The following is a 24,563-nucleotide window of genomic DNA, read 5'->3' as shown; positions in this document are numbered from 1 at the left end:
GTGGAGTCGTGTTGCCTTGTCCCGACAGCCTCCCCTCTGGATTTTGGGGAGTGCAGGACATGACAGTGGCATGAGCCTGGCTTCTGCACCCGGACACTGGCTGCAGGAGCCTGTCCTGGTGTCTGGTCGTGGAGCAATTTTGGTGTGGCTCCTCTTCCAGAGATCCCATAGAAGCAGCAGTTTCCCTGCACTGTTCACCTTCATAATTTGAGAAGGCAGAGGTGCAGGGAGGAGGGAGGATCCCCATGGATCCTAACCTCTGTTTGGGACCCAAGGGCATCATAGATAGATAAAACTTGAAAGCAGATCCCTTAAACTTCAAATTACAGCTATTTTTGCCATGCAAAGGTAGGCAAACAGTAAGTTTCTTTGCCTGTTTGTTGCTGGTGTATGGGTGAGTGTATAACACCCATTACAACTTCTTTCCCCCAGCAATTGCACATCGTAAAGCAAAGCTTTAATGGCAAGTAAAGTTCACTTTTTTATTTACACAGAAGGAATGTGTAAAATTTCTGTTCTGGCAGTCTGTCCACAATTTTGTTGTCCATTCAAGATTTACCTTTATTTTATATAATACTGGTATTAACTGCCAAGGCTTACCTTACCCATGACTTAAAAAATTAAAAGAAAAAGCAGGGGAGTTACTGTTAGTAGCGTGTAATGATCAGACTTTGAACAGGAGCATCATATGCTGCCTGCCTCTGAGCATGCCAGCAGTATCCACACAATCTCATGATTAAGGTTTACCGGTCTTATTAAAAGTGCTGGAGGAGATGAAGAGACTTTACCAAATTTGCTTGGAAAGCTGCGTCAGGACTTGACCTCCTGACTGCAAGCCCTGTGACTTCGCCCCACAATGGCTACTCCCTGCGCTGCTCCTGCCCTCGCAATAATGTGCCTGGAATCTGACCCTGCATTTCCCGCTGTCACATTGGTATCAGCTGGAGATAAATGAAGCCTTTTGTTAACTTGTTCCTTGCTTTGCAGGCTGCTTTTCTCTTCTGGTTTAAAGAAGTGGCAGTGGTGATGTGGCACTGAGGCAGAGCTACATACACGCACTATCTGTCAGCACGGTATTTGTAATATACTGGCCAAAGCGTCTCTTGTGGTAGAAATGAGACAAGACTCCATTATAAGGAACACAAAAGGGATTTTTCTATCAAGACCACTGGAAGCAGGGAGCAAGCCATCATCTTCCCTGGCTCTTTAGCTCCCGGCCTGTGTAGTACCAAGGAGCAAAAGTGGTGACATGCATATGCAGAAAGCAAAAAAATGTCTTCCCACATCCTGACCTAGATAAATAGGACTTGGAATGAATTTTCTGACTTCACAGCACTGACACTTTGAATCTTCTGAGATTTAAAGATCAGATTTTTTTTTTAGTCATTTTATACTATTTCAAATTGATGGATTTGTTACAGAAAATACACACATGCATGTGCGCGCACATGAAGAGAGGCCAAAAGTACTAATACCAATCTCTCTTACTGTGCTATAATGTAAAACGGGAAGCGAATGTGTTAGGAAAAGCAGTGGGTATGGACAAAAGTGCAAGATGCTCTGGCTCTTCTGAGCTGCATCACAAATGTCTTGGGAGCAAAGGCAGGGAAAACCACAAGGTTGCTCTAAGTTACGCTGGCAGAAGGCAGGTCCAAGTATGCAAGAGATGCAAAAGGGAATCACATCCACTTGCATTTTTTCCCAACATATTTCTTACAAGAGGTGTAACTCAGGCAGAATATGATCCCAAGTAACCTGCTTTCCAAAATCTTTACCTTCATAATTGATCCAAACCCCATTTTTTTTTAGTGCATCATAGGTATTATATGACTGGGACTACCAAGATGTTGCACGATGTCTTTTAAACTAGAGCAGCAAAGTTGGAACAGCAGCAACGTGCCATTGGCTTTGTGATTATCCTGCTTGTTCACTAGAAAGAATTGTAGGTTTCTTTACGCACATGGAAGTCAAAGAAATAATAAGCACCCTTCATCAGTCAGATAGTCTCTATTTATACTTCAGGGTAGGTGTGGGAAGCATGAAGTCCTGTTTTTTCTCTGTTTTTTTTCTTGCTGATTTTCATTTTTTACTTTTTAATTAAATTTCTTCATTTAAAGTCACACAGCTGTCTGGGCTTCAGCCACAGATAAGTGGATCTGCATATGACAGCAGCAACCAAAATTTATCTTTCTTTTCCCTCTCTCCCCCTCACTTCCTCCCTTCCCCACGCCCCTCTAGTATCCAGCAGAAAAAAAATGCTATATATAGACTCAGCACAGTTTCCCTCCCAATTACTTTGTCTGCATGTTTCAATTCCGTTCTGTGTCAAGCTTTGCCAAGGTACCAAGTTTGGCATTTTCAAGAGGAGGTTGGATGCTTAATCCCCAAGGCCCCTCTGGCAGTAACAGCCCCCACCCCCCCCACCCCCTCCACACACCCCCCACAAGACACATTCTGCAAAACCGTGGGCACTCGGAGGGGCAGCTCATGCTTGTGTGATGTTTATTCACATGAAGTTCCCAGTCTTGTAGACTTTTTTCTTTTTTTAAAAGGTCTGTGTGATTCTAGCCGAGCGCTAGCAGCAGATGGCCAAAGGGCAGGCAAGGATGGCCCATGGTGCTCTGTTAATGGAATATTACCAGTATCCTGCCATCTCACTGCAAGTCTCTGGGTGTTTGTTTTGTAGTCTCTCAAATCACTCGATGCTGAAGTCAAGTGTATAACCAGAATCTCATCTTTCATTATTAAAACAAAAAACAACCAATTAAAAAAAAGGGGAAAACGGTTTCTAGTTGAAAAGGTATGACTGAAAACATGAATCCCAGTTCAGAAGCCAGAAGGCAAATGAAGTTCAAAATATTATTTGTCACGAATCTCATGTGTTTTCTAGCCAATTTCTAAGTATGTTGGGGCCTCGCTCATAATGTTTGAGCGATCAAGTTTGGTAATATTCTGAGTATGCCTAGCTGCTCTTGTGTGTGTGAAAGGCCCTTTACAGGAAAAGCGTACAACTGTGCTCCGTCTTTGTACTCTCTGAAAATCCATCCCCACAAGTTAGCCCATCTATAGATATCTATAGATCTTTGTGCCATAACTCGTGCTAAAAAGGGCAAAGGATACTATCGTTTATTGGGTATTTTACACTGGCAAAATTGCTAGTGAACCCCTTGCAGAACACTAAGGTTTATGCACTTTTCTGGCTTAAAAGTGCTCTTTCATGCTGAATGATTCAGAAAATGTGTCACTTTGTGGGTGCCACCTTTTTTGTCTTAGTGGCATCTGGATTGAGTGGCCTCCATGTCAGGGCTACCTCAAATCCAGGTAGGTACCACCGTGTTGACCAGGTTCCCCTGCACTGCAGAGCTTCTGCAACTTGCTGCAGGATAGAGCTTTGAAAAAGAAGAAGAAAGGATAAAGTACTGGGTAATAAAGTAGTGTGGCCATAAGTGAAATGACAGCACAGAGGTGAGGTGTGGGGAATTGGGAGAATAAGGGTACCCTCGGAAATACGGAGAGGTAAATGAGTGAGGTGGCTAGGCACTGAGACAGGAAAGGGTCAGGTTCAAGAAGCAAAAATATCCTTGAGAAGCACGAGAGAAAGAACAGCAAATTGGTCTTTACACCAGGATCATTGTGGGACTGTGAGGTAATAAATAAATAAAGGCCAAAGCAGCTTACTCATAAAGCAGGAGAAATCGTGAGCAATACTTTCCATTTGCCTTCCCTGTAAAGTCTTATATCATCCTAAAACATGCTAGAAATGACCTTGTTCAGATTACAAATGAATTCTGTATTTTCTCACTGCTGACCCTGTGACTTCATCCTGCAGCTTTTTGAGTTGTGCTCTTTTTTCTCCTCACTCCCTTGTGCTCACAAGTGCCAGTGATTCAATATGTGTGGAGGGGCTTCCTACCTGTGGCAGTACACAGTGCTCCCCAAACGGCTGCACTTCCCAGGCTCTGTCCTCAACTGGTGCAAATCAGTACAGTTCCTCTGACTCTGTGATTCAGGAGATCACGAAAGATGTGGCCTCCTGAATTGCATGCTGTTCTTTAGAATCTCTTCTCTGATATGCATCTTTAAATATCAGAAAGACCCAGGTTTCCGTTTCTCTTCTTGTCTTCTCTTCAGTTTTTGTGGATCACTTGGGCACTGGTAATTGCAGAAGAATTCCGGATAAAAAATTAAATCTTTGTTTTTACTTCCTGGGATTAAGGACAGGAAGGCTCTCCTGGGGAGGTCCCGGTGGAGTTTTTCCACTGGCCTTTTTTTGATTGGAAACGTTCCCACGAGTTGGGTACAGTTTGAGTGTCATTACAGAGGTCCAGTTGGCCCTTAAATAACCTACTGTGCCTATCAGTGTAATCGGGACCAAGTCATTGTGTGAAGTAAATCATAAACAGATGGACACCCATGCCATGCTGTTCTACAAAGGATAGAGGAAAGCAAAGACACAAAACAGAGCCAGAACATGACACCATGATGGCTTCACTAAATCTAAGCGTGAACAGGCTTAGGGAAATTTCTGTGTTCCCAGATGGAGAAGAGATAGAATAAGGAAAGGAAGGCAAAGAAATCCTTGAATAGGCATCTGCCAGGATTCATCGCAGACAGCTTTATCTGAATATCTAGAGAGGTTTGTCATAGAATAGTGTCATGGTAGCAGACACCCCTGCTCACAGCCAGCTCCCCACTGAGCTTGGGGTAGTGTTTTGGACTGGCATCTATTTTTTTTGAAAGATCCTCTTCATGCATTGGAGGGAGAAAACACAAAAGCTGTTTTAAGTGCTATCAAGTTCTTTCACATACCCAAGGCAGTCAGCACTTTCCAGAGGGAGCAGAAGAGGAAAAGGCCTTGAATAGCTTTGGTCAGAAAAGAAGTTTTTCCCCTTTCTTTCTCCTTTTTTCATATTTTCAGCTAAAATGTGAGGAGTTTCAACAGGAACAGACTTTTCCCTCATGCCTCGTAGAAAAGACCTATGGTAAAATTTGGAGCTAGGACTGGACATGGCATAAGCCACATTGCTAGTCAAGAAATGAGGCAGCAAGTGGGACCACTTAGGAAAGTTTGCCAGTGCTGTCTGGATAGGGAGAAATGGGAGGTGAGGGTCAAGAGTTGCCTCACAGATGGGACATACCAGCGCTCCTCTGCTCCACGACTTCACACGGCTTATCAGTTTTAAACCATATATTAGAGAATTATTTCTCCCTTTGACTCTGATCCTTCTCTATGGGGAAAGTAAGGGGAAAAGGGTTAAGATTTTACCTGTATTAGGCAGCAGGTGAAGGAGTCTTCAGCAAGGAATTGGAGCTTTGACACCAGAAAAGCTTCTTTACTTTCTGTACTCTTAGTACCATCAGTTTCTCAAAGACAGGCTGAGCCCTGAGTTATGATCTTGGCAGCTAAAACCAAACAAAGCTCCTTTTTGTTTAAGACATATTTAAATGCCTTACAACAGATTTCTTACTTTTTTGGTCATTTTAAGTCTATGCATTCGGAGCAGTATTTGTCTGTTTACTTACAGGACTTGCACTGAGGCTGAAAAAAAAATCAGGCTACTTACAAAGGCTTGAGTTGGTGGGTGCTTGACTCTTAAGGTTGTAAATTGTTGGCCTCAGTCTTCAGCACCTCTGCTGGCCCCTTGTGTACAGCGAGTGAGTATTTACCAGGAGCACCTCACACATGCATTTGGAAGATGACCAACTAATTAATGTTTGCTAAACGCTTCGCGAGCCTCAGGGGAAAAGCAACTATGGAAAGGCAAAGTTTTGTTATTGTTGTACTGCACCTAATGTACATAAAATGTTTTCAAGGCATCAGGCACTACATAAACGTTGTATGGTATTAAAACTGATCTACCCTTGTCAGAGCAAATAATAATTACGCTGAGTGATGGGAGAATCTTGCAGTTTCTTTGCTGTGAATGTTTGCCTGTTTACTAATTCAGAAAAGGGCTCATCCAGCAACTGCTGAAGCCAATGACTTAAGCAGCCACTGGCTCAAGCCCATATTTAAGTATCTGCAGAAGGGCGAATCTCCGAAGTAATTTATTTTGTGTAAAGCTCTGCTATCCTCATAGGTTGGACCGTGCTCACCAGGACATATTTCCCCAAACTGCATGCCTGGGGCTGAGTCACCTCTCAGTCCATAAGGCTGCCAAGCATTTGAGGCCATAGAGGTGAAGAACAACCAAAGAGGACCTCATTACATAGCCCATATGAGAGCCTCTATTTGCAGCATGAAAATTCATGCTGATGTCTTTTAATATAAACATAATATGAGAAAATGAACATTTGATTAAACTAAACACACGGGCCTTTTATATGCAAGGCCCTAATTTAAAGCACTGTCACCTTCATACAGAAAATACCAGCTGGAGCAGGAATGATTAAATTAAATCATCTGGCTCTTATGTGATATCATGAATGTCTGCTGAGAGGGGAAAAAAAATCCCTCCTCTTTATTCCTGTAGATCTGCACCAACCACCAAGGGACACTTCTATAGCAGGAAGGATTAAGTCTTGCACGAACTTCAGTGCTTAATGTGCTTTGGACTGGTGACATGCCCTTCGGACAGACCTACCCCAGTTTTATAATTCTCTTTCTCAGCCTGTTGGGCCTCTGGCACTCCTGTCTCCTGTTTAATTTCCTCCTTGCTTCCCTCCCACTGGGATCCTTCACCATTCAGCATTTCTGCCACCCAAGTAGAAATTTTGATTGTGTCAGACAAGTGTAGAAAGAGAGACTTTCGAGCCTCGGTGGGCTGAGGAGCAAACCGCAGCGGGAGGATTTCCTGGGGGCTGAGTGGTTTTTAGGGATGCGAGAAACGGGCAGTTTCTGTGCCTCTGATGGACTTAGCCTGCTACAATGCATGACCGCAGATTATATCACATCCACAAACAGCTGGAGCGAGGCACACATTGCATACAGGTAGGGAGCCACTTCTGGAGAGGAGCTACTCTTCCCCACCAAACCTAAGTAAAAAAAAAATAGTATAGTGAGGGTACTTGTGTATTAAAAGTGGCCTGGCCCATCACTATCAGCACACCTGATAGTGTGCTATCCTGAAGGCCTGAAGGCATGCACCTTCCTTTGTGACAACAGAGCACCCCAGGCACCCAGTCTCACTCCCGGTTATTTACTCGCTTTTCATTCAAGGGCACCCACTTCTCTTGGCATGAGAGCCTGGGACTACATGGAGCTGACAAATTTATGAAGCTGAGATTGAAACAGATTTTTTTCTTCTTTCTTTTAGTTTGTAGCTTGCCTCATAAAGGATTTTCGTAGTGATTTTCTTTTCTTTTTCTTGCCTTTTTTTTTCAGATCTTCTACCTGATGGCACTCATTCTGTTCTTGCTGATCACCATGTGTCAGTAGTAATGTAGGTGGAAAAGACTTTCTGACTGTTTTGGTTGCAGCTTTTGTGTTTATCTGTTTGGTTTTGGGACACTGTTCAGTTTCAGGAAGTATTTTTATCTCACAGAAGTTTCCTTGTGAACAGTGATGCTACGAAGACCTTGTTTTAGCACCATGAAAGCAACTGGAGGTAGTGCAGATCTGTCTTCTGTCAGGAGTTGAAGTCTTTGATTTGAAAAGCAAAGTAACATTAAAGAGAGTCAACACTGGTGTACCTTGTATTTTCTGGCTCTTTCCCTAGCTCTATTGGGTACATACTTAGAACCACATTTTCCTCTCCCTTGCACTGATACCACTCCAGGGAGCTGCGTGGATTTGCAACCAAAGTAACGGAGGGAATTTGGCTGCCAGGTCTGCGTGTAATGTGGTTATCAGTGCGTAACTGGTGTGCTGGCCTTTCCCACCACCTCTGAACTTGGGCTGCAAATCGGCACCTGCCTCCACCTGTGCTCATGCGACTTGCTGACGAGAGGGGAACATGAAGGGTGGAGTTAGCGGAGGTGTGAAGGTGACTGGCAGGTGATTTGCACAAAAAGCTGTGATACTAAATTTGGCATGTATGGTCTTTAGGAGGAGCCAGGACTGGTTTGTTTGAGTTGTCTGAAGCACTGAGTGCTGCTGCAGCTTGGCAAGTGCCTCAATAAGCAAAGTAATGCTCCCAACCCCAGTGAGCATCCACCAAAGGTGGGGGTGAGAGCCTTCGTGCTGCATTTCCATTTGAATGACAACCCAAGCAGATGAGAGAGGTGGCAGGTAACCCACATGGAATAAAGAAATAAAGGGAAAGCTTGGGAGTACGTGTGTTGGATAGCCTTTGCTTGCTTCTGGGGAAAAAGGCATGAGGGGATGGAGCTGAGGACTTTAATGTTCATTTCTGAGAGAATTCAAGAGGAGAGGTGCTAGGCAGCTCAGGAAGCCTCTTGCTGCTGCATCTTAATCTGGAAATCAGGCTTGTCCTGTTTTTCGTTCTTGAACCTTGTTCTCAATTCTGTAGTCAAGAACTTAGTATCTTGCCAGAAGAAACCCTTCTGTAGGCTTCTGTCACTGGAAATGGCCAACAGACACTTGGTGATTTTAGATAGGCTCTTCTGTATCTTAAAGCAGTGTATCTTAAAGCAACACCTTCTGCCCTGGCCTGCCTCCTGGGACGCATGGGACTTAGGAGCTTCAGGTTCCCTTTTCCCCAACAGGAAGGACTGGCTCTGCCTGGTGCCATGCCTCAGAGAGACATCTCGCTTGGCAGGTGCTGGTTGCACTGCAAACAGCAGAGAGAGAGATTTTGCACTAAGTATCGCATGAGGACTGCCTTAAGCATTTTTTTAGTATTTGGTCTGCGTTCTGAGGGTAAAGCCAAGAAATTTTACTTCATCAACTTTGTCCCTATTTTGCTGCCTGACATTGTAGGGAGGCTTTAGTTTGGTGCTCTGCAGGTATTCCAGCATGTTGTTGTGGAAGTGGTAAAACATGAGGCAAGCTTTCTTTAAGCAAGTTAAAAATAGATGCCTGTTGAACCACCCCACCCCTTTTTTTGATTGATCTGCATTTTGAGTGCTGTCCTGTCTCTAACCTTTCCTTTCTTGATATGGTTGTTAGCAAGGTTGTTGTGGGGCAACCCTAACTTGACATAGTATTCTTGCATTTATTCCCCCTCTCCCAGGCTAAGCATGGCACACAGGCTCTAGTTCTGTTAGGGGACAAGCAGCTCCTGGAGGTGACTAAAGAGAGGTCGAAACCCTAGGCAGATTCTTTGATCTGTCAGCAGCTTTTGATCCATTTGATTAAGAAACATTATTGACCTGTTTGTGAATCCTAGCTATGGCTATGGTGTGAATAGCTCTTTTGGCAATTTGAAAGGGGGGTGGGTGAGTCACTGGGGACGATGCTGGCTTGCTTTGACTCACTGGCTCCTATCCTATTGCTATCCAAAGTCTACATTTTGGGGGAGAGACAATGTGGGCTGTGTAGCTATGCATACACAGATAACTCATGCATCTGCATCTGCACTTAAGCAGATCTGCACGTCATCTCTCTGACATGGACTTTGTCACAGTCACACCTGCCCATGAGGCATTTGATTGGGATTGCAGTTTCTCAGAAAGTGCAGCCGGTTCAGTCTCAGGCCATGACTCAGCTGCGCTGGTTATGAGGAATGTGGTCTCTGCAGCCTCTGCTGCTTCCAAATCGATTTCAGGTGCACGTCACACTCTGTCAGCTACACAAAATTTTCCCTGTTTTTTTTTCATTTCTGGCTGCTGAGCACCACCAGACCATGACCAATAGGATAAGTGGAAATCTTTTATTTACTGTTGTGTACTTGGATTACCATTCCCAAAACAGAAGTGGTAGAGGAGGATCTGTGCCTCACTCAGCAGCTACTTGGGGGGAAAACTTAGTATCTCGTCTTAAACTGTTGCTGAAGATGGGTTCGTGCTGGACGTTGTATGGAAGCAACTGAGGTGCAGGCATATGTTCCCTTCTGCTGACTTGGCTGTGGTGACGCTAACCACAGCCAGCAAAGAGGAGCGAGCAACTGGGAACAGTAACATCTCAAACTGCAGCAGAAAGATTCGCCAGACCTCTCCTGTCAGCACTTGGATTCCCTTGGTGTTCATTGAGGAATTAAAAGTTAACTGAGGGTGGTGGCAAAAAATAGGTTTGCCTGCCTAGAAAATGCTAACACCAATATACTAAAAAGCAGAGGTGGATCTGAAGGCAGTTATCTCTCTTGGTATTTATATGGGGATTAAAACACGCATTATCCTTGTAGCACATAGGCAATTTTATAATCACTACTGGTATTTCACCTCAGGGTACTCCGTGGGGTGAAGAATTAATTTCTCACCTTTTCCTAAGGAATCGAGGCCTGGGATTTGCTCTCAGTCATAAAGGAGAGTTTGTGGCCAAACTAGATGCTTTCTGGACCTCAGAAGTGATTGAACTGTCTGGGATGGGTAAGGGTGTACCACCACACCTCCGGAAATCAAACTAGGGAAACATGCACGCAGAGAATGCCACAAGATGTTACATGGCCATTTCACTTCCACGTCACCAGGAAAAGATACTACAAGGCTGTGCAAAGCAAAAGACAAACTGCTGTGCAAAGCGGTGGCTGCAAAATTAAACTATAGGATGTTTTATTACGTGCAATATGGTCCCTCCTTTTTCCCCCCACATCTCTACTTTTTATGGAATGGAATCTCTCTCTTAATGAAAAAACACTCAATCTTGAGTAAGAGGCAATGTAGACTTTTTTTTTTGCAGAGGGTTAAAGTGGCATCTTTGCACAACACCACCCCGCCACCCCAGCAAACCTGCCAGCAGTTGAAAGATATAAATAGGGACATTTAGGGAGAAAAGCATATTTAAGTTCCTTTGAAATGTGCTTGGCTAAAGGAATATTTTGAAGAGAGGGAGTGGAAAAACAAATGGAAAATATTTTCTTTGAAAGGAAAAAAAAAGCAGCAAACTGTCCTTCCTAAATAGAGATACTTGGCTGGTGTGTACTTTACACAGCCCTGGGTCAGACCTTGCAAACAACTACTAAATTAGGTCCAGCTACTTTGATGCTAAAGGCATGGAAGTGCCAGTAATTAAGTTGCATCAGATGTAGGAAATGACTGATGTGTCTGCCATGCTCATGATAGCAGAGTTCACTGTGCTGCCATTTGACCGACCCCTTTTTCTTTATGTAAGCAAAAGGAATTTTCTTCTAAGGAAAATCAGCTAGTTTTGCACCTTTGTTTTGTTTTCTGAACTGCTAATCCCATGAAGTTATAGAAGCTATTTGAAAGAGCAAATCAAAGCTCCCATAATTTAGTGTTATATTATTTGTTGATGTATGGTTTGATTTAGTGGCTACTTATTATATCAGGTTACCATATAATTATCTTAATTATTGACTCCAGAAGTAAGTAGAGGGATTATGAGAGAGACAGGAAGGCCCAGTGGAAAGAGCATGGCTCAGAGAATCGAACACATCACAGTGTGCTCTTGGCTCCACCACTCATTTACTCTGAGCCTGAACTCTTCCCTCAGCCAGCCCGGCCATGAAATCAGGAGGGGTTGCAGGGACAGGACTCAGATGCTGACCCAGGATCCAAAGAGATGCAGGAGAGCCGTATAAAAAGGACAGAGAAATGTTCTGAAAGAGAGAGGTAAAATTAGCAGAAATAAAATGAATACAGACCACAGCATGCATTTACATCAAAGCGTAGAGCACCTGTGTGGTCATGGAGAAGGGTAATTTTGCCACGAAGGCCTGAAATTTGAGTCTGATCAGCGTTCATTTCCAGCCTCTGCTACTTACTTCCCATGCAAAACCAGGTAGCCCTCAGATCCCTTCCTGCAAAACAAGGATGATAAAAATCATCCACCTCTCTGTGGTTTTAGCTGTTCAAATTATTGGAGCGCAGCTCCTCACACAGCCTTCAGCCATGTTTCTTATGACATTGCTGCCATTTGTGGCTTTTAGTCTCCTAGTCCTCTGTCTGATAACCATCGACCAAAGCCAAAGGTTTGAGTTAGTAGGCAGTACTGCAATATAAAAGCAACACTGAAAGGCTGTCTGTGCAGTCTATACTTCCTGTATTGATAATATTTGACGTATCCTGACAAAATGTTTCATCTATTGACAAGCTGAGTTGCATCTTTTTCCCTAAGAGAGGAGCAGACACAATGGTTCTGCTCAGCCTGTGCAAATTACTTTCTCTGGTTTTGCTTTTCTTTCCTGAGCCAAAAAATGGGGATAATAGAATGTATCTATTTCCTTCCTAGAAAAGATCAGTTAATGTGAAATGGTGCATGGTGGCTTAGTGCTGAATAAGTGGGATACCCTAATCCAGCAAGGTATCCTCGTTCTATTGTATGCCTTTTCTGCATACCATCTGGAGTTGTTCACTGCTTAGTATTTTCAGTATGTACCATATGCTTTTGCATGAAAATTCAATAAAATATGCATTATACATGAAAAGTGCTGTAGTAAATAAAGGAAGGATGGAATCCAGTCCCCTTTGTGAACGGCAGGGGCCCCAAATCTTCATAAAAGGTTTAGTCTAGTCTGACGTCTGCGCTTTTCTCCAATTTTACTCTGTGTCAGTCTTTAGGAGATGCTCTAATTTGAAACAAAACTCTGCTTTCCTGGTGAGGTTATTAGATGTACTTTAGCTGCCCTCTGCTGAGAGCACTGAATAAGACAGGGAAAACGTCTTTTTTCCAAGGAAGGTAACAGTGGGAGAAACCCTCTGTTTGTCCATGCACTGAGTCGTGTCACTGCTGCTGGTGGTTGTCTGCGGTTTGGTGTCTCTCGCTGTCTGTTTGCTGCCTGTCAGAGGGCAAAGTCTTCTGAGCTACAGCCCTGTTTGGGTTTTAGTGCCCACCACTCGTTGTCAAGGGCTGGGTGATTTTGTAGACTTAGGAAAATGTGGGCTCAGGCACTGGCCGCCATGCAAAATTAAGCAGCGTTACACAAGGGGTGGCTATGGGAGGAAACAGGCTTCTCTCACCGGGCACTATTGCAATCCTGCTGGGTGGGATTTGAGCTGTACCTCAGTCCCCTCTACTCGGCAGAGCGATTCACCACTGCGTGCTGTTCCTCATCAGGGCGCCGGTTTCTTCCAGTACCGTCTCCCACCCCTCTACTGGCATCACAGCACTAGCACTTGGCTTTATTTCTGTAACTGGGAAAGGGCAAAGGGTTTTCTCCAACTTCAACAAGAATAAGTGAAGGACTTGCTGTTTCCTGTGAACAAAGTCACACTCTTGTCTTTGGGAAGAAACAAGGGTCCTGTGCAGATTTTAGTGCATGTATAAAACAATAGCTCCGTTGTAGCTATTAATGCTCTCTGTAACACCCTGTTTTTAATACTTCCTAGCAAGTTGATTTATTATTATATCTTCAGCTGGGCTGCGCACCAAACCGTTTTGATGATGAAAGGAATGTTATACAGACATTTAATTACTGCCCACATTTTTGTATAATTTTATCATTTACTGTTTCAGATGAGACATTGAGTTCTTCTACAGGAAAAATGCCCAGTAAAAAATAGATGATTTAAAAGCTAATCTGAGATGAGTTTGGCACTTAAATGTGAGAAAATGTAATTGTTGCTTTCTTTCTGCCTTTTCAGATGGTCCCTGATTACCAAAATGTAGAACAACTCCCTTATCTGGACATGGTGATTGCAGAGACATTGCGCATGTATCCACCTGCATTCAGGTATCTTTTTTTTCCCCCTTCTGATTCCACAGGGTAGATCCCCAGCTCTATAAAATGGAAATCTGCTATTGGAAGACCAATGTGCCCTTGATCTCTGTGCCAATATCAATACTGCTTGTGTATTTGAAAGATATAAAGATGTGGCCCACTGAAGGAAAACTGGCTAATACTGGTATTTCTAAAGCAGTTTTTTACAATGGATTGGCCAAGTTGATTGTTTCCTCACCATTCTTCACATCCCCCAAGGTTAGAGGATGGAGCCATTTATCAGCAGGACTGGCCTTAGAAAGCCAGATGCTGCTGCTGCCGTATGCCTCAGGCTTCGGGTATACGAAGCAAAGACCTACCCTAGCCTGTTGGTCATTAAGGCCCTGATCTGTGAAAGGGTTGCACATTCAGAAAGCTGTATTTTACATGTGTGTTTAACTTGGATCCCTACCGTTTTGCACTTAGTACTGTATCATACTAATATAGCTAAGCTAATGGCTACATCCATTAGATTTTGAAAGTTTTGCCCCAGTTCACACAAGACTAATTTTACTAAGTTATATTGATGAACTGAAAACAAGGGGAAAAGAAATTAGAAAACTGTTTGATTGTCAAATTTCTAAGTTATCATAAGCATAAATGCAAATGTTAAGAACGGAACTTTTCAAAGCCGTCAGCCAGTTGCACTGCTTCTCATGAAGGTGGGGGGAAAAATTCAGATGACTGGAAAGGAGCCAAAGCTGAGCTTGCTGTGAGAGCCTTTGAAAAATTTACCCCACGATTGCAAGCACCTTAAAATAAAAAAGCTTAAAAACATATTCTCTTTTATATATTCACAAAGATTGGAAGTCAAGATTTTTCCATGGACATCTGCAGGATTGTTCAGAGAGCAAATGTCAAAGATACTTGCTCCTGGATGAGATGACTGGGCTTTACTGTTATACATGGTATACAAGTGGAAATTGTTTTGCCAGTTAAAGCATCAGGGATCTTTGAGTTTCAGCTGAAACACTGGGAAACAATCAGTCTTATATGGGAAACAGAATGAGAATGGAGTAAAGTTGTTCTGGAGTTTCGGTTGGCATTGCTGGTGGTGTTTATTGATCTGTTTTTTACTCTGATGGATGTGGAATGGATAGGACAGACCAGTGCCTCAGAAAGATGATAATTGGCTATGACAAGGATAATGCTGAGTTAGGGGAAAATTCAGTAGCAGCCAAGATTGTTATAAAAGTAGTTGGTTTTTTTAAAAAATGAACTTACTAGCCAGAGAACTTTCTTCCCCAGAACTCATGTTTCCACTATCACCAAATTCCTGTAAGGATCAGAAGGATGGCTTGTCAACGTGTTTTTTAGCATGCCAGTGTTTTTTTCCCAGGTTTGGAGCCTCTGTTATTTGTTTGTCTGTGAGAAAGAAAGAGATGGGTGACAGCGAGGAAAGAATGTGTTCCTGTAATGGTACCAGGCTGACAGCCCTGAAACTGAAATCTTTCTTCAACTTTTTAGGAACAGTGTGGGGAGCAGCAAAGGGAGCTCCTGCCTGTTGTCTCGCCCCTGTGCTCCCAGCTGGTGCCAGGGAATAGCTCCTAGGCTGAGATAGCAGGGCACCCGCCTAGGTCTGGGCTGATTTGGGGTCTGTAGCGACCACCCAGGCACCAAAAGATCTAGATCAGGATCTGCCAGCACACATGCACACCCACACACCATTTTTTACAAGGTTTACAGACCCAAGCTCAGCTTTGGCAGGTGGCTTTTCTCAGTCTTTTGCCACAATGAGGTTCCTAAGGACAGTCCTACTGTGTCACCTGTCACCACAGGGTGGGAGGAAACTGAAGAGTTTTGTTGCTAATGTCATGCCTATCTTTGATGAGTGTATGTGAAATGCAGTTTTTCAAGGTTTGTGAATTGGTTGTATTTTTGTAGCAGCAGCAGCAGCAGCAGCAGCAGCAGCAGCAGAACACTTAACCCTAGTATTAAAACCATCCCTTGCTATGTTTCAGGTGCTGTCCCAACGTGGGGGAGCTTCTCAAATAAACAAACTCATAACTATATTTGATATAATTTTTTCCTGAAAGCAAATCAGCATACTCTTTCTGCCTGTCATTAGAGATGACTGACACATTTCATCTGCAGTTTTCATAAAAAATTAGTCTAAAACCAACATTAGCAGCAAAATTGCAGTTTAACAGGTAACGTTTTGGAAAACCGTAAGCAATGAGAAATGCTTTACTGTGAAAAGGACAAAAGTTAGCCAGCTGGGTTGGAGCTGTGTGCTTCTAGGTAGAGACGATTGTAACCTGAGAAGACACTAGTATCAGCAAGGGTTGCTGTATTTCTCTACTGGAACAGTGTTACCCCTGAAATTGCAGGGTCAGTCCAGGTGAAGAGATAGACTTTTATGATTCCCTCTTGCTGTGTTTTTACCTTTATTAATCATCTGGGATACATGACACTTACTGTTGCAGGTTCACTCGGGAAGCAGCTAAAGACTGTGTAGTGCTGGGGCAGCGTATTCCAGCTGGGGCTGTCATTGAAACCGCAGTTGGACATCTCCACCACAACCCTGAGTTCTGGCCAGAGCCTGAGAAGTTCATTCCTGAGAGGTACATGGAGTAGTGCTTTCCCTTCTTAGGTTGAAGTCCTTATTTGGGCCTGTTTAGATGAAAGGCCTGCCTTAAATGCTGTTTCACGCATTAGGTTGGGCACAGGACTCCAGCCTAGCCAGTGGAGACACCAGATCCTGCTGCTCCTTCGCAGCCATAGTCACCCGCTATTCACCTGAAGCAGTATTTCCACCAAGAGGAGCACAGTTTAATTTAGATCATAAAATACCTTATTTCTACCAAATTAGACAAGTGGTGATAGTGGCGCATCCCACAGAAGGTGCAAGGTCTGGTCAAGGTTGAAATGTGGTGCAGGTTTTCAGACCTGTTTCCAAATCAGATGCAGAAATTCTGAAGTGAGATAGCATATTCACTGGCGTGGAGCTACCCAGGAAACTCATCCAGCTCCTGGCTGGTTTAGAGCAGCCTTTTCACCCGAGATGTTGTAACGGTGTGGGTACAGTGTTGAGTGGGGAACCTATCCCATCTCCCACTGGGAATTTGCTCTCTGTCCATAAGTTAGCATCCTGAGTTCTTAGCTCTGCTTGGCAAGATATACTTTCACATGGAGCATTTATTCACTTTAAGTGGGGAGGGCACATCAAGTTGTGTTTGTGTACCCTGCCCTATCTTACAGATGCTGAGTTGAGATTACAGGGAGAGTTTCAGCTGATGCAGTCCTGTATGGAAACAAAATTTTGTTTTGTGGGCAGCTATATTTTAAGCTGTTCCGTGGGCAGCTGCATTTTAAGCTACCACTACGCTGAAAAGTCTAAGAAAAAAAGTGTATGCTCCATAAACAACTGGGTATGCTGCAGGCAGCCCAGGACCATCTTTGCCGGCAGGACAACACATGTCTGGTGTAGGTGGGTTTCCCCAATGCTTCTTCTGGAGCAAATCTTGGCATATGCTCTATCAGGCATATCTTCATGAAGAAGGGTAATGCCAGGGTTAGAGAGGCCCAGAGCTTTTGTTGGGTAGGAATCTTAGCAATAACTGGAAGTCTGGGTGGTTTTTTTTAGCAATGCTTATCTAGAAATGCTGTCTTAATTGTTTATTCACCACTTTAACAGTAGTATGAAAGCGCATTACAGGGTAAAATGGATAGTGGGGGCTGCAGCCCCCTTGACTCATATGGTGTTGTTTATAATGTTTCTGAGATGAATTCCCTTTTGAAATATCCCTGAGGAATGAAGCATAATTACTAACACTCTCCCCAGCTTGTATCAGTTGGTAATGATAGTAAGAATTATAAAATAAGAGCTTAACAAAAAATAAATAAATTAATTCAGCTACAGCCTTTTCCCCCCTAATATTTCATTTTGAAATCTGCCTCAGGAATAATACCAGGGAGACTTTAAATTTACCAAAATGATATATGGGCGTGAGCAAGGCAAGAATTGCATTAACCTGTTTGCATGGGATATGCAACAGTGCTCAGTACATGAGTTGATGGTCCTTCAATCTCAAATTATGGCTTCTATAGTACTTTCTGCAGTAGTATGCCAATTTTATTTAGGATATCTAAGCATGGGGATGGTGTTAGCAGAAATACACAATATTATTTTTCCAAACCTCAAAATAGCCTGTATTACCTCTCATCTCTTTCTACCCTGCATGAGTTCTCTGGGCCTTAGCAGTCTAAAGTTCTTGCAAACTGTACCCAAACAGATGGGACACTTTCAGGGATGACCCTATATATGAAGGACAGAACCTTTATCCACATACAGAACTGGAAAAGTAGTTCTGTACTACCAGAACAGCTCCAAATACCTTACGACATGGGAGGACTATGTAAATTTCCGGGGTAATACCACCACTGTGAAGGTTTGCTTATTTTACGCAACCACTCTGATCAGTGTCTCAGCACAGGCCAGGAGGAGCCTCACCTTGCTGATTATGCATTGGCTGTAACAACTTGGCCTGACTTATACTCTGTACTCATGTCTGTACGTACTCTGTCTGGTATACATCCATCTTTGCAGATGTTGGCAAAGAGATTTTACTTTTTTTCCTTTGGACTGCTGTTCAAATAGGAATTTTGTTTCCTTCCCTGTGAGAAAAAAACCCAAAAGACTCCTTTCTAATGGGTTGATCAAGTATTTTAAAGCTAACTAGTTGATGCAGATCTGCATACAGATTACCACATTAATCAGTCTTTCCAATTGGACTGAGGTACTTCATCTCTAAGAACAGAAATGTCTGTAATTTCAATGTTTCCCAAATGGGAACCTGGTCTCTTTGGGCCAAGAGCAGAAAGAAAGGCTGTACTGAGTTGTAATAGCTGTCTTCCATGGCCTGTCCAATCCCATGAGATTTCATTTCCCTTTGCAACCTTCAGTGAGAAAGTCCCCTTGATCTGCTTCTCCGGTGCACAGCAGGGAAGTGCTGTTGCTAATTCTAGGTGGTTCATATTGCAGCCCATTAGTTTCCTATTAGCTGTAATCTCTCCGTCATGCATGCAAAGGTCTACACAGCTAGCATGCCTGCACCTGAAGTTATTATTCTTCTGAGCATTGTCATTGCATGAAAGCATTTCTTTAAAGATAGATTGGAGGTAATACTAACGTCTGTCTGTCCTCTCCTGGAATCACCAGCTGACAAAGGCTGATGATCATAAGTCAATTACTTGTTTACTTAAGGGCATCAGCCCCATCAGGACATAATCTGTCAATAGTCCTATTGACCTGTTCATTAAGACCAATTGAAATAACCCCCTTCTGAGATGTAAATGAAAAACATGGAATCAGGAGCAAAAAGCATTTCTTGAACCAGTTTCCATCTCTGCACCTTCTAGGTTTACAGAGGAGGCCAAGAAGGCACGACATCCCTTTGCATACCTGCCCTTTGGGGCAGGACCCCGTGGCTGCATTGGCATGAAGATGGGTTTGCTGGAGACAAAAATTACTCTGCTGAGGATTTTGCAGAAGTTTCAATTTAAGACCTGCTCAGAGACTGAGGTTTGTACATGCAGAGGCTTGAAGGCCACACTTGTCAACTTCAGTGAGTTGGCAGTGTGTCCTAGACAGGACAGCTTACTTGCCTTTGTGACTTTCTCTTCATTTGAGAAAATTGCTAGAGCCAATTCCATACTAAGGAGCCATAAGAAGCCTGGACTGCATGTTTTAATCAAAATGTGATTTAACCTTTATGATTTTTCCAACAAAACAAACAGTTACACACCCCTGCCTTAGTAGACAGCAGTATAGCAACACCGCAATCAAAATATCTTGATTTATACAGGGTGAGAAGGGGTGTGCATCTTTCATAGGAGCTCAGCATTTTAGTATATGCCTGTTGCTATATATATTGCACCTGGCACTTACTCAGCAGGCCTAGAGTTTACAGAGTTAATTTCTTTCTGTTCAAATCTACAACATACCTAGGCAAACAGTGCCTCAGCCTCTGGCTGTAAATTCTATTTAATATTACACTACCACAGCTGACTGTAAAACAAGTACTTTACAGCTTCCACGGTAATCCTGGTATGAATCAGTCCCCCAGCAAAAATGTCTGTCTGTATGTGGGGCTGTTATACACACATAATCAAATACATATAATTGTACATAAGATGTTCTTTTTTCTTTCAGATTCCTTTGCAGCTAAAATCAAAAGCCACACTTGCACCAAAAAATGGAGTCTACATTATGCTAGAATCTCGCTAAAAGAAAATGTACATCCTGAAACCTCCTGGGATGGGAGCCCTTGTTCAGTGATTCACTGGGTATAATTATTTTTCAAAACCCTGAAGACAGGTAGGAGCCTAAGTCCCACTGACGGTCAGTAGGTGCTGCCTCACTGCCCTCCTGTGGGAGATCCTCCAGTCACTTCTTAAAATGAGATGTGGGCTCCACAGTCATTTGGTGGTTTTCAAATTGCTGTGAATAGTATCTGTAAAGAAGCATCCCACTTTCACTTGCTTTTCTACATTACACTTCCTTTCACTCCTCTTTGAGAATGCTTTTTTCATGCTCAAGTTCAATGAATGGAGCAGGTGTTAAGTGTACACTAGATTTACAATAGATTTTAATTACAATTCATTATCTCATGCATACTTCTCATGCACTTCTAAGTCCTTACTCTAGAAAAAGCCCAAGAGGCACCACAGTTATAACAGAAGACCTGGGATCCAGTACATTGGATTTTATCCTGAATTCTGCTAAAAATCACAGCAGAGTCTCCTGCACAGTGCTTAATCTCTCCCTGTGTCTGTAAAGCGGAGTTGCACCTTCTTCACGCTTTTGAAGTGATTTGAAATATGCTTAGATTAACAATTTGCACTTGACACATTGCATCAATATGACTGAAGAGGAATGAAGTTCCCTTCTTTACCAGTTAAATTCCAGTAGCTAAGACCAAAGAAATGAGGTGGCAGTCATTTTGCTGGTTACTGAACTGCTGTTGGAAAGGTGGAGGGAAAGAAGATACAAATTTAATGAAAGGAGGAATACTGGAGGAAATTTAGGGGTATTCAGAAGGTGTTGGTACAACACCTGCTTCACTGCTTTGAGGCCATTCCTTTCCAAGCATTGCATTTGGGACCATTCTTGTCTAGCTCATTGACTCAAGGAAATTAAGAGCGCTGCATGCACTAAAGCCAATGGCAAGGGGGTGGGATCCGGGATCATCAGTCCCAGCAGCTCTCTTGATTCCTTATGTCACCCCAGAGCAGGTGATGTCCCAAGTGCCTCACTCCACTCAGGAAGGAACTTGTCTGATTGCCAGCTGCAGCAGCACCATGGATCCAGTCAAGCTGTATGGCTGTGCACATGTATCTTCATAGCCAAAGCAGCAGTACGCTTTCATGCTTCGCATTCCCTCCATGCTCTTTCCTGCTTCGCATTCCCTCCATGCTCTTTCCTGCTCCTCTACAAAGTCCTTCAATCACCACACAGCTAGTGGAGCATCAAACAGCAGTGATCAATTGACCTGAAAAAAACCCATTTCCTTCAGTGGGCACCACAAACTGGTTGGCTGTGCAACAAAACCATGAGAGGAGATGGTCTCAGTCTCAGGGCCCTTTGTTTTTCTTTTTTAAGTTTTGAGAAATAGCAAAAATCCGTATGGCACCGTAAGAATAAGGAATACCTTTCAGTTCTTTGCAAGTGTTCACTTTCTGCCTGCTGACATACTCTGCTCAAGGTTTCCTTAGGTACAGCATCTCTCTTGGTGGTATGCACAGGGAAGTGTCATGACAGCAGTAGGAAGAGACTGACTGCTCAGCTTCACTGCAAGGATTGCTGGAAGGAGCCATCTGCTCACTGATCCCTAGCTGTAGTTTCTCTCCAGCAAGCACCTTTTGCTGCCTTCCCACACGCTGCCTTAACACTGATCAAATTACTGTTTCTTGCTGCTGGAAGAGTTTGTCTTTCTCTTTCATGGGATTTTTTTTTTTTTTTAAAAAAACCAGAACTGTACGGGTAGTAGTGGTGAAGTACTGACCTGGCATTCTTGGAATTGTTCCTATTTCCATGGACCATCTCTGGCATGCTAATAAAGTGCCCTGTTGCAGATACACTGAATCTATTAATTACTGATAGAGTGATTGTTATTTATTTGAAAAGCAATATACTGTACATACCTAATTTCCACACATTATTCATAATTTTTCCCTCATGAAAGTAAGTGTGCTGGCAGCTGATTGACTGTACAGCTTATACATACAACTGGCAAAAAGTTGGACGGGCCTTGCCTAAAAACATCCCACCTACCTGAATGAGCAGGAAGCTTATTCTAGTCTGAAGTCAGCTGTCAAAGGCTTGTTCATCCCTTCAAAACCTTTTTACTGTTTTTCTTCCTTAACGTGACTTAGCAGGTCATTGTGTGCTTCATTTTTGACACTCCAAGCCTAAATCAAGCTTATCTCTCTCTTCAATATGCTTTTGTATCGACTGTTCTACAGTTCATCTGAATGCTGTTTGTACCCTCAATATTTGTCTGAGAGAGTGCCACTAATGTGTAGAGTAGTTGAACAACTCATATTTCTGTGCCTGGACAGAGTACTATCATCTTGAGTATCATGTTGACTCCCCTGGAAAAAAACAGTACTGCACTGGCTGCAACTGTGCATCACATTTTACAGGCTTGGAAACTGCACCAAGAGTCTTTCCCAGCCACTTCTAAGTTGAACACGGACAGTACATGTGCAAGTAAACTCATTACAGTCTGAGCTAACATTTTTTCAACTGTCCTGCAAAGTTTTCTAGTTAGGAAGTAATATCCATTTTCACCTGTCAGTTTGTAGCGGTATGGAATAGAGGAATTATTTTTGCAGCTGTGGGCCAAGCCAGATTTCTGGAAGTGCATCTTCCCTTGTTCTACATGCAGGCCTAGTGAGACAGCTCGAGAAATAAGATAGAGAAAAGGCTGCCAACTTTCCAGTACTATAGGAAAAGCCCCAGGCCATTTCTTCCTTTTAAACAACAGCTGCTGCTACAGTCAGCAGACACTGCACAGTCTTCCATTTTACCAGGCTACTTAACGATGCTGGCCCTCTCCCTGGCTGTGTGGGCTCAGCAACATACCTAAAGAAAGAGCTGTGTTGAGGGACCAGAGCTCCTCTAATCCCCTTGGAAGGACAAGTTTGCAAAAAACGAGACATGAGACTGACAGCAGCTCTGCAAACCAGAAGCTGGTAATATCCTGTTAATCACAGTGTGTTTGTGCACCCATATAATACAGTCCCAAAATGATCCTGAGCAGAGTTGGCTTTAGTATTCATTAAAAAAAACCTACCAAAAAAGGAGTTATGTTTATAGTTGCAATATCAAAACATAACTTTATATCCTTAAGTTATGGTGACTGTTAGCATGTGTGGTACAGCATGCTTCAATAAACAGCAGTTGATTCTAGGGAGGAACAAGGAAGCTGATTTAAAATAATTTCTCTCCTCCGAAACAGTAAGTGTGTTGTCTTGCATTGCTGAGCTGTGGGCTTGTTTAAAATTGGGCATGTGTTTTACAAAAGGGTCTTAGTCATTCTCTGACAGCTGATACGAAGCAAAGGCTGCTTGGTAAAGGAAACCTATTAAAAACATCTTCAGGGACTTTGCAATGATTACGGAAAGCTGTCAGTATAAAGTGGTATTTTTACTGAGTGCTGAGATAGAAAACCTTTACAGTTCTGTACTTTATAAATAGTATTCCTGGAAAAATGGATCTGGGTGTTAAAAATCATGATGCTTGATTGATTGTAAATTTGAATTATCTATTCTTACCTGGTATTAAACTGCAGAATTTCCTCTTTGTGTGTGATACTTTCTTAAATGACCACCTTCTCATTTCCCATTGTTAAACGATGTTTCCATGTTGGACACAGCTTCACCTAATATCAGATTCTTCTGTGCATTTACAGTAGTTAAATATGCTAAAAGAATTTAAAGCTGATTTACAAACTGCTTATTTCATTGCTTGGTTCGCCCTGGCCCCACTCTCCTTCTTCTGACTGTGAAAAATCTGTTAAGTCTCTAAGATGTTTGCTCCCTGCATCGCTGGGTGCTATGGCTACTTTGAAGGAGGTAGCAGGATTCCCTCAATTGCTAGGATTTTTGCAAGTAGAGATGAAGCCGTGACCAGGCCTGAAACAAGAAGTGCAAGGGAGCTATTCAGGCCCATGAAGTCTCTCTCCTGGTAAAACAGGCAAGCACCAGTAATCCCAGCCATATGAAATAGCCATCCTCCTGGGTTTTGTGCTGGAAGAGATATTCCAAGTAAAGCAGCATTACTACAACTCCCACTTGCCCTTTTGCTCAAAGGCAGCTCTGAGCAATGGTTTCTAAGAAGCAAAGTGCAAGTCTTCTCCAAGCCAAGCAGTACTGAGCACACCACCACAGCTGGTACATGCCATCCCCCTAAGTTCCTCTTATCCACCACCTCTACTGCGCCAGGCTGCAGGTATCCGAACTGGGTAGTGTAGTGCCATTCCTTTGCTGCCACCACGTATAGACAGGATTTTGACACCTATATCTTATAAAATCTAGACAGCATATCATGACAAACCTGACGACAGGTAAAACTCATTAAATGGTGTGGTGGGTTGACCTTGGCTGGCTGCCCGACCCCTACCCAGCCCAGCAGGTGGGGGGTCAGGGGTTCATAAACTACTGTGCTGCATACCGCACTACTGGCACAGCAACGTTGTTTGGCTTCTGCTGACTTGCCATCTGTCTTGCCAGGATGGACCTCATCAAAAAAGGAAACAACCTTCACAGTTTATCTTTCTCCTCACGTGGTGTAGGAGTGAGAGATTACTACACTGCCCCTGCTCAGTTTCTTGTCTTAAGTAGCCAAGAGATATCCTCCTCACTCAGAAAAGAGGTTCAATATCAATTTTTGTCTAAAGT

The 24,563-nt window shown here is 43.1% G+C and overlaps 1 protein-coding gene across 1 annotated transcript in view; it reads left to right on the top strand.

The window, feature by feature from the left end:
• The window catches only part of TBXAS1 (thromboxane A synthase 1), a 231,389-nt gene extending 207,938 nt beyond the window's left edge, over window positions 1-23,451 (top strand). The window contains exons 10-13 of the mRNA XM_059816257.1: window positions 13,543-13,631; window positions 16,085-16,222; window positions 19,020-19,182; window positions 19,813-23,451. Of these exons, the coding sequence (XP_059672240.1) occupies window positions 13,543-13,631; window positions 16,085-16,222; window positions 19,020-19,182; window positions 19,813-19,887 (465 nt within the window). The 3' untranslated portion in view covers window positions 19,888-23,451. The remainder of the gene's footprint in view (window positions 1-13,542; window positions 13,632-16,084; window positions 16,223-19,019; window positions 19,183-19,812) is intronic.
• The last annotated feature ends 1,112 nt before the right edge of the window (window positions 23,452-24,563 follow it).

Source organism: Gavia stellata, chromosome 4 (genome assembly GCF_030936135.1).
Source record: "Gavia stellata isolate bGavSte3 chromosome 4, bGavSte3.hap2, whole genome shotgun sequence".
Classification (NCBI taxonomy): Eukaryota; Metazoa; Chordata; class Aves; order Gaviiformes; family Gaviidae; genus Gavia; species Gavia stellata.
The sequence above is the reverse complement of the archived record's forward strand: the minus strand, read 5'-3'. Positions and strand labels throughout refer to the sequence as shown.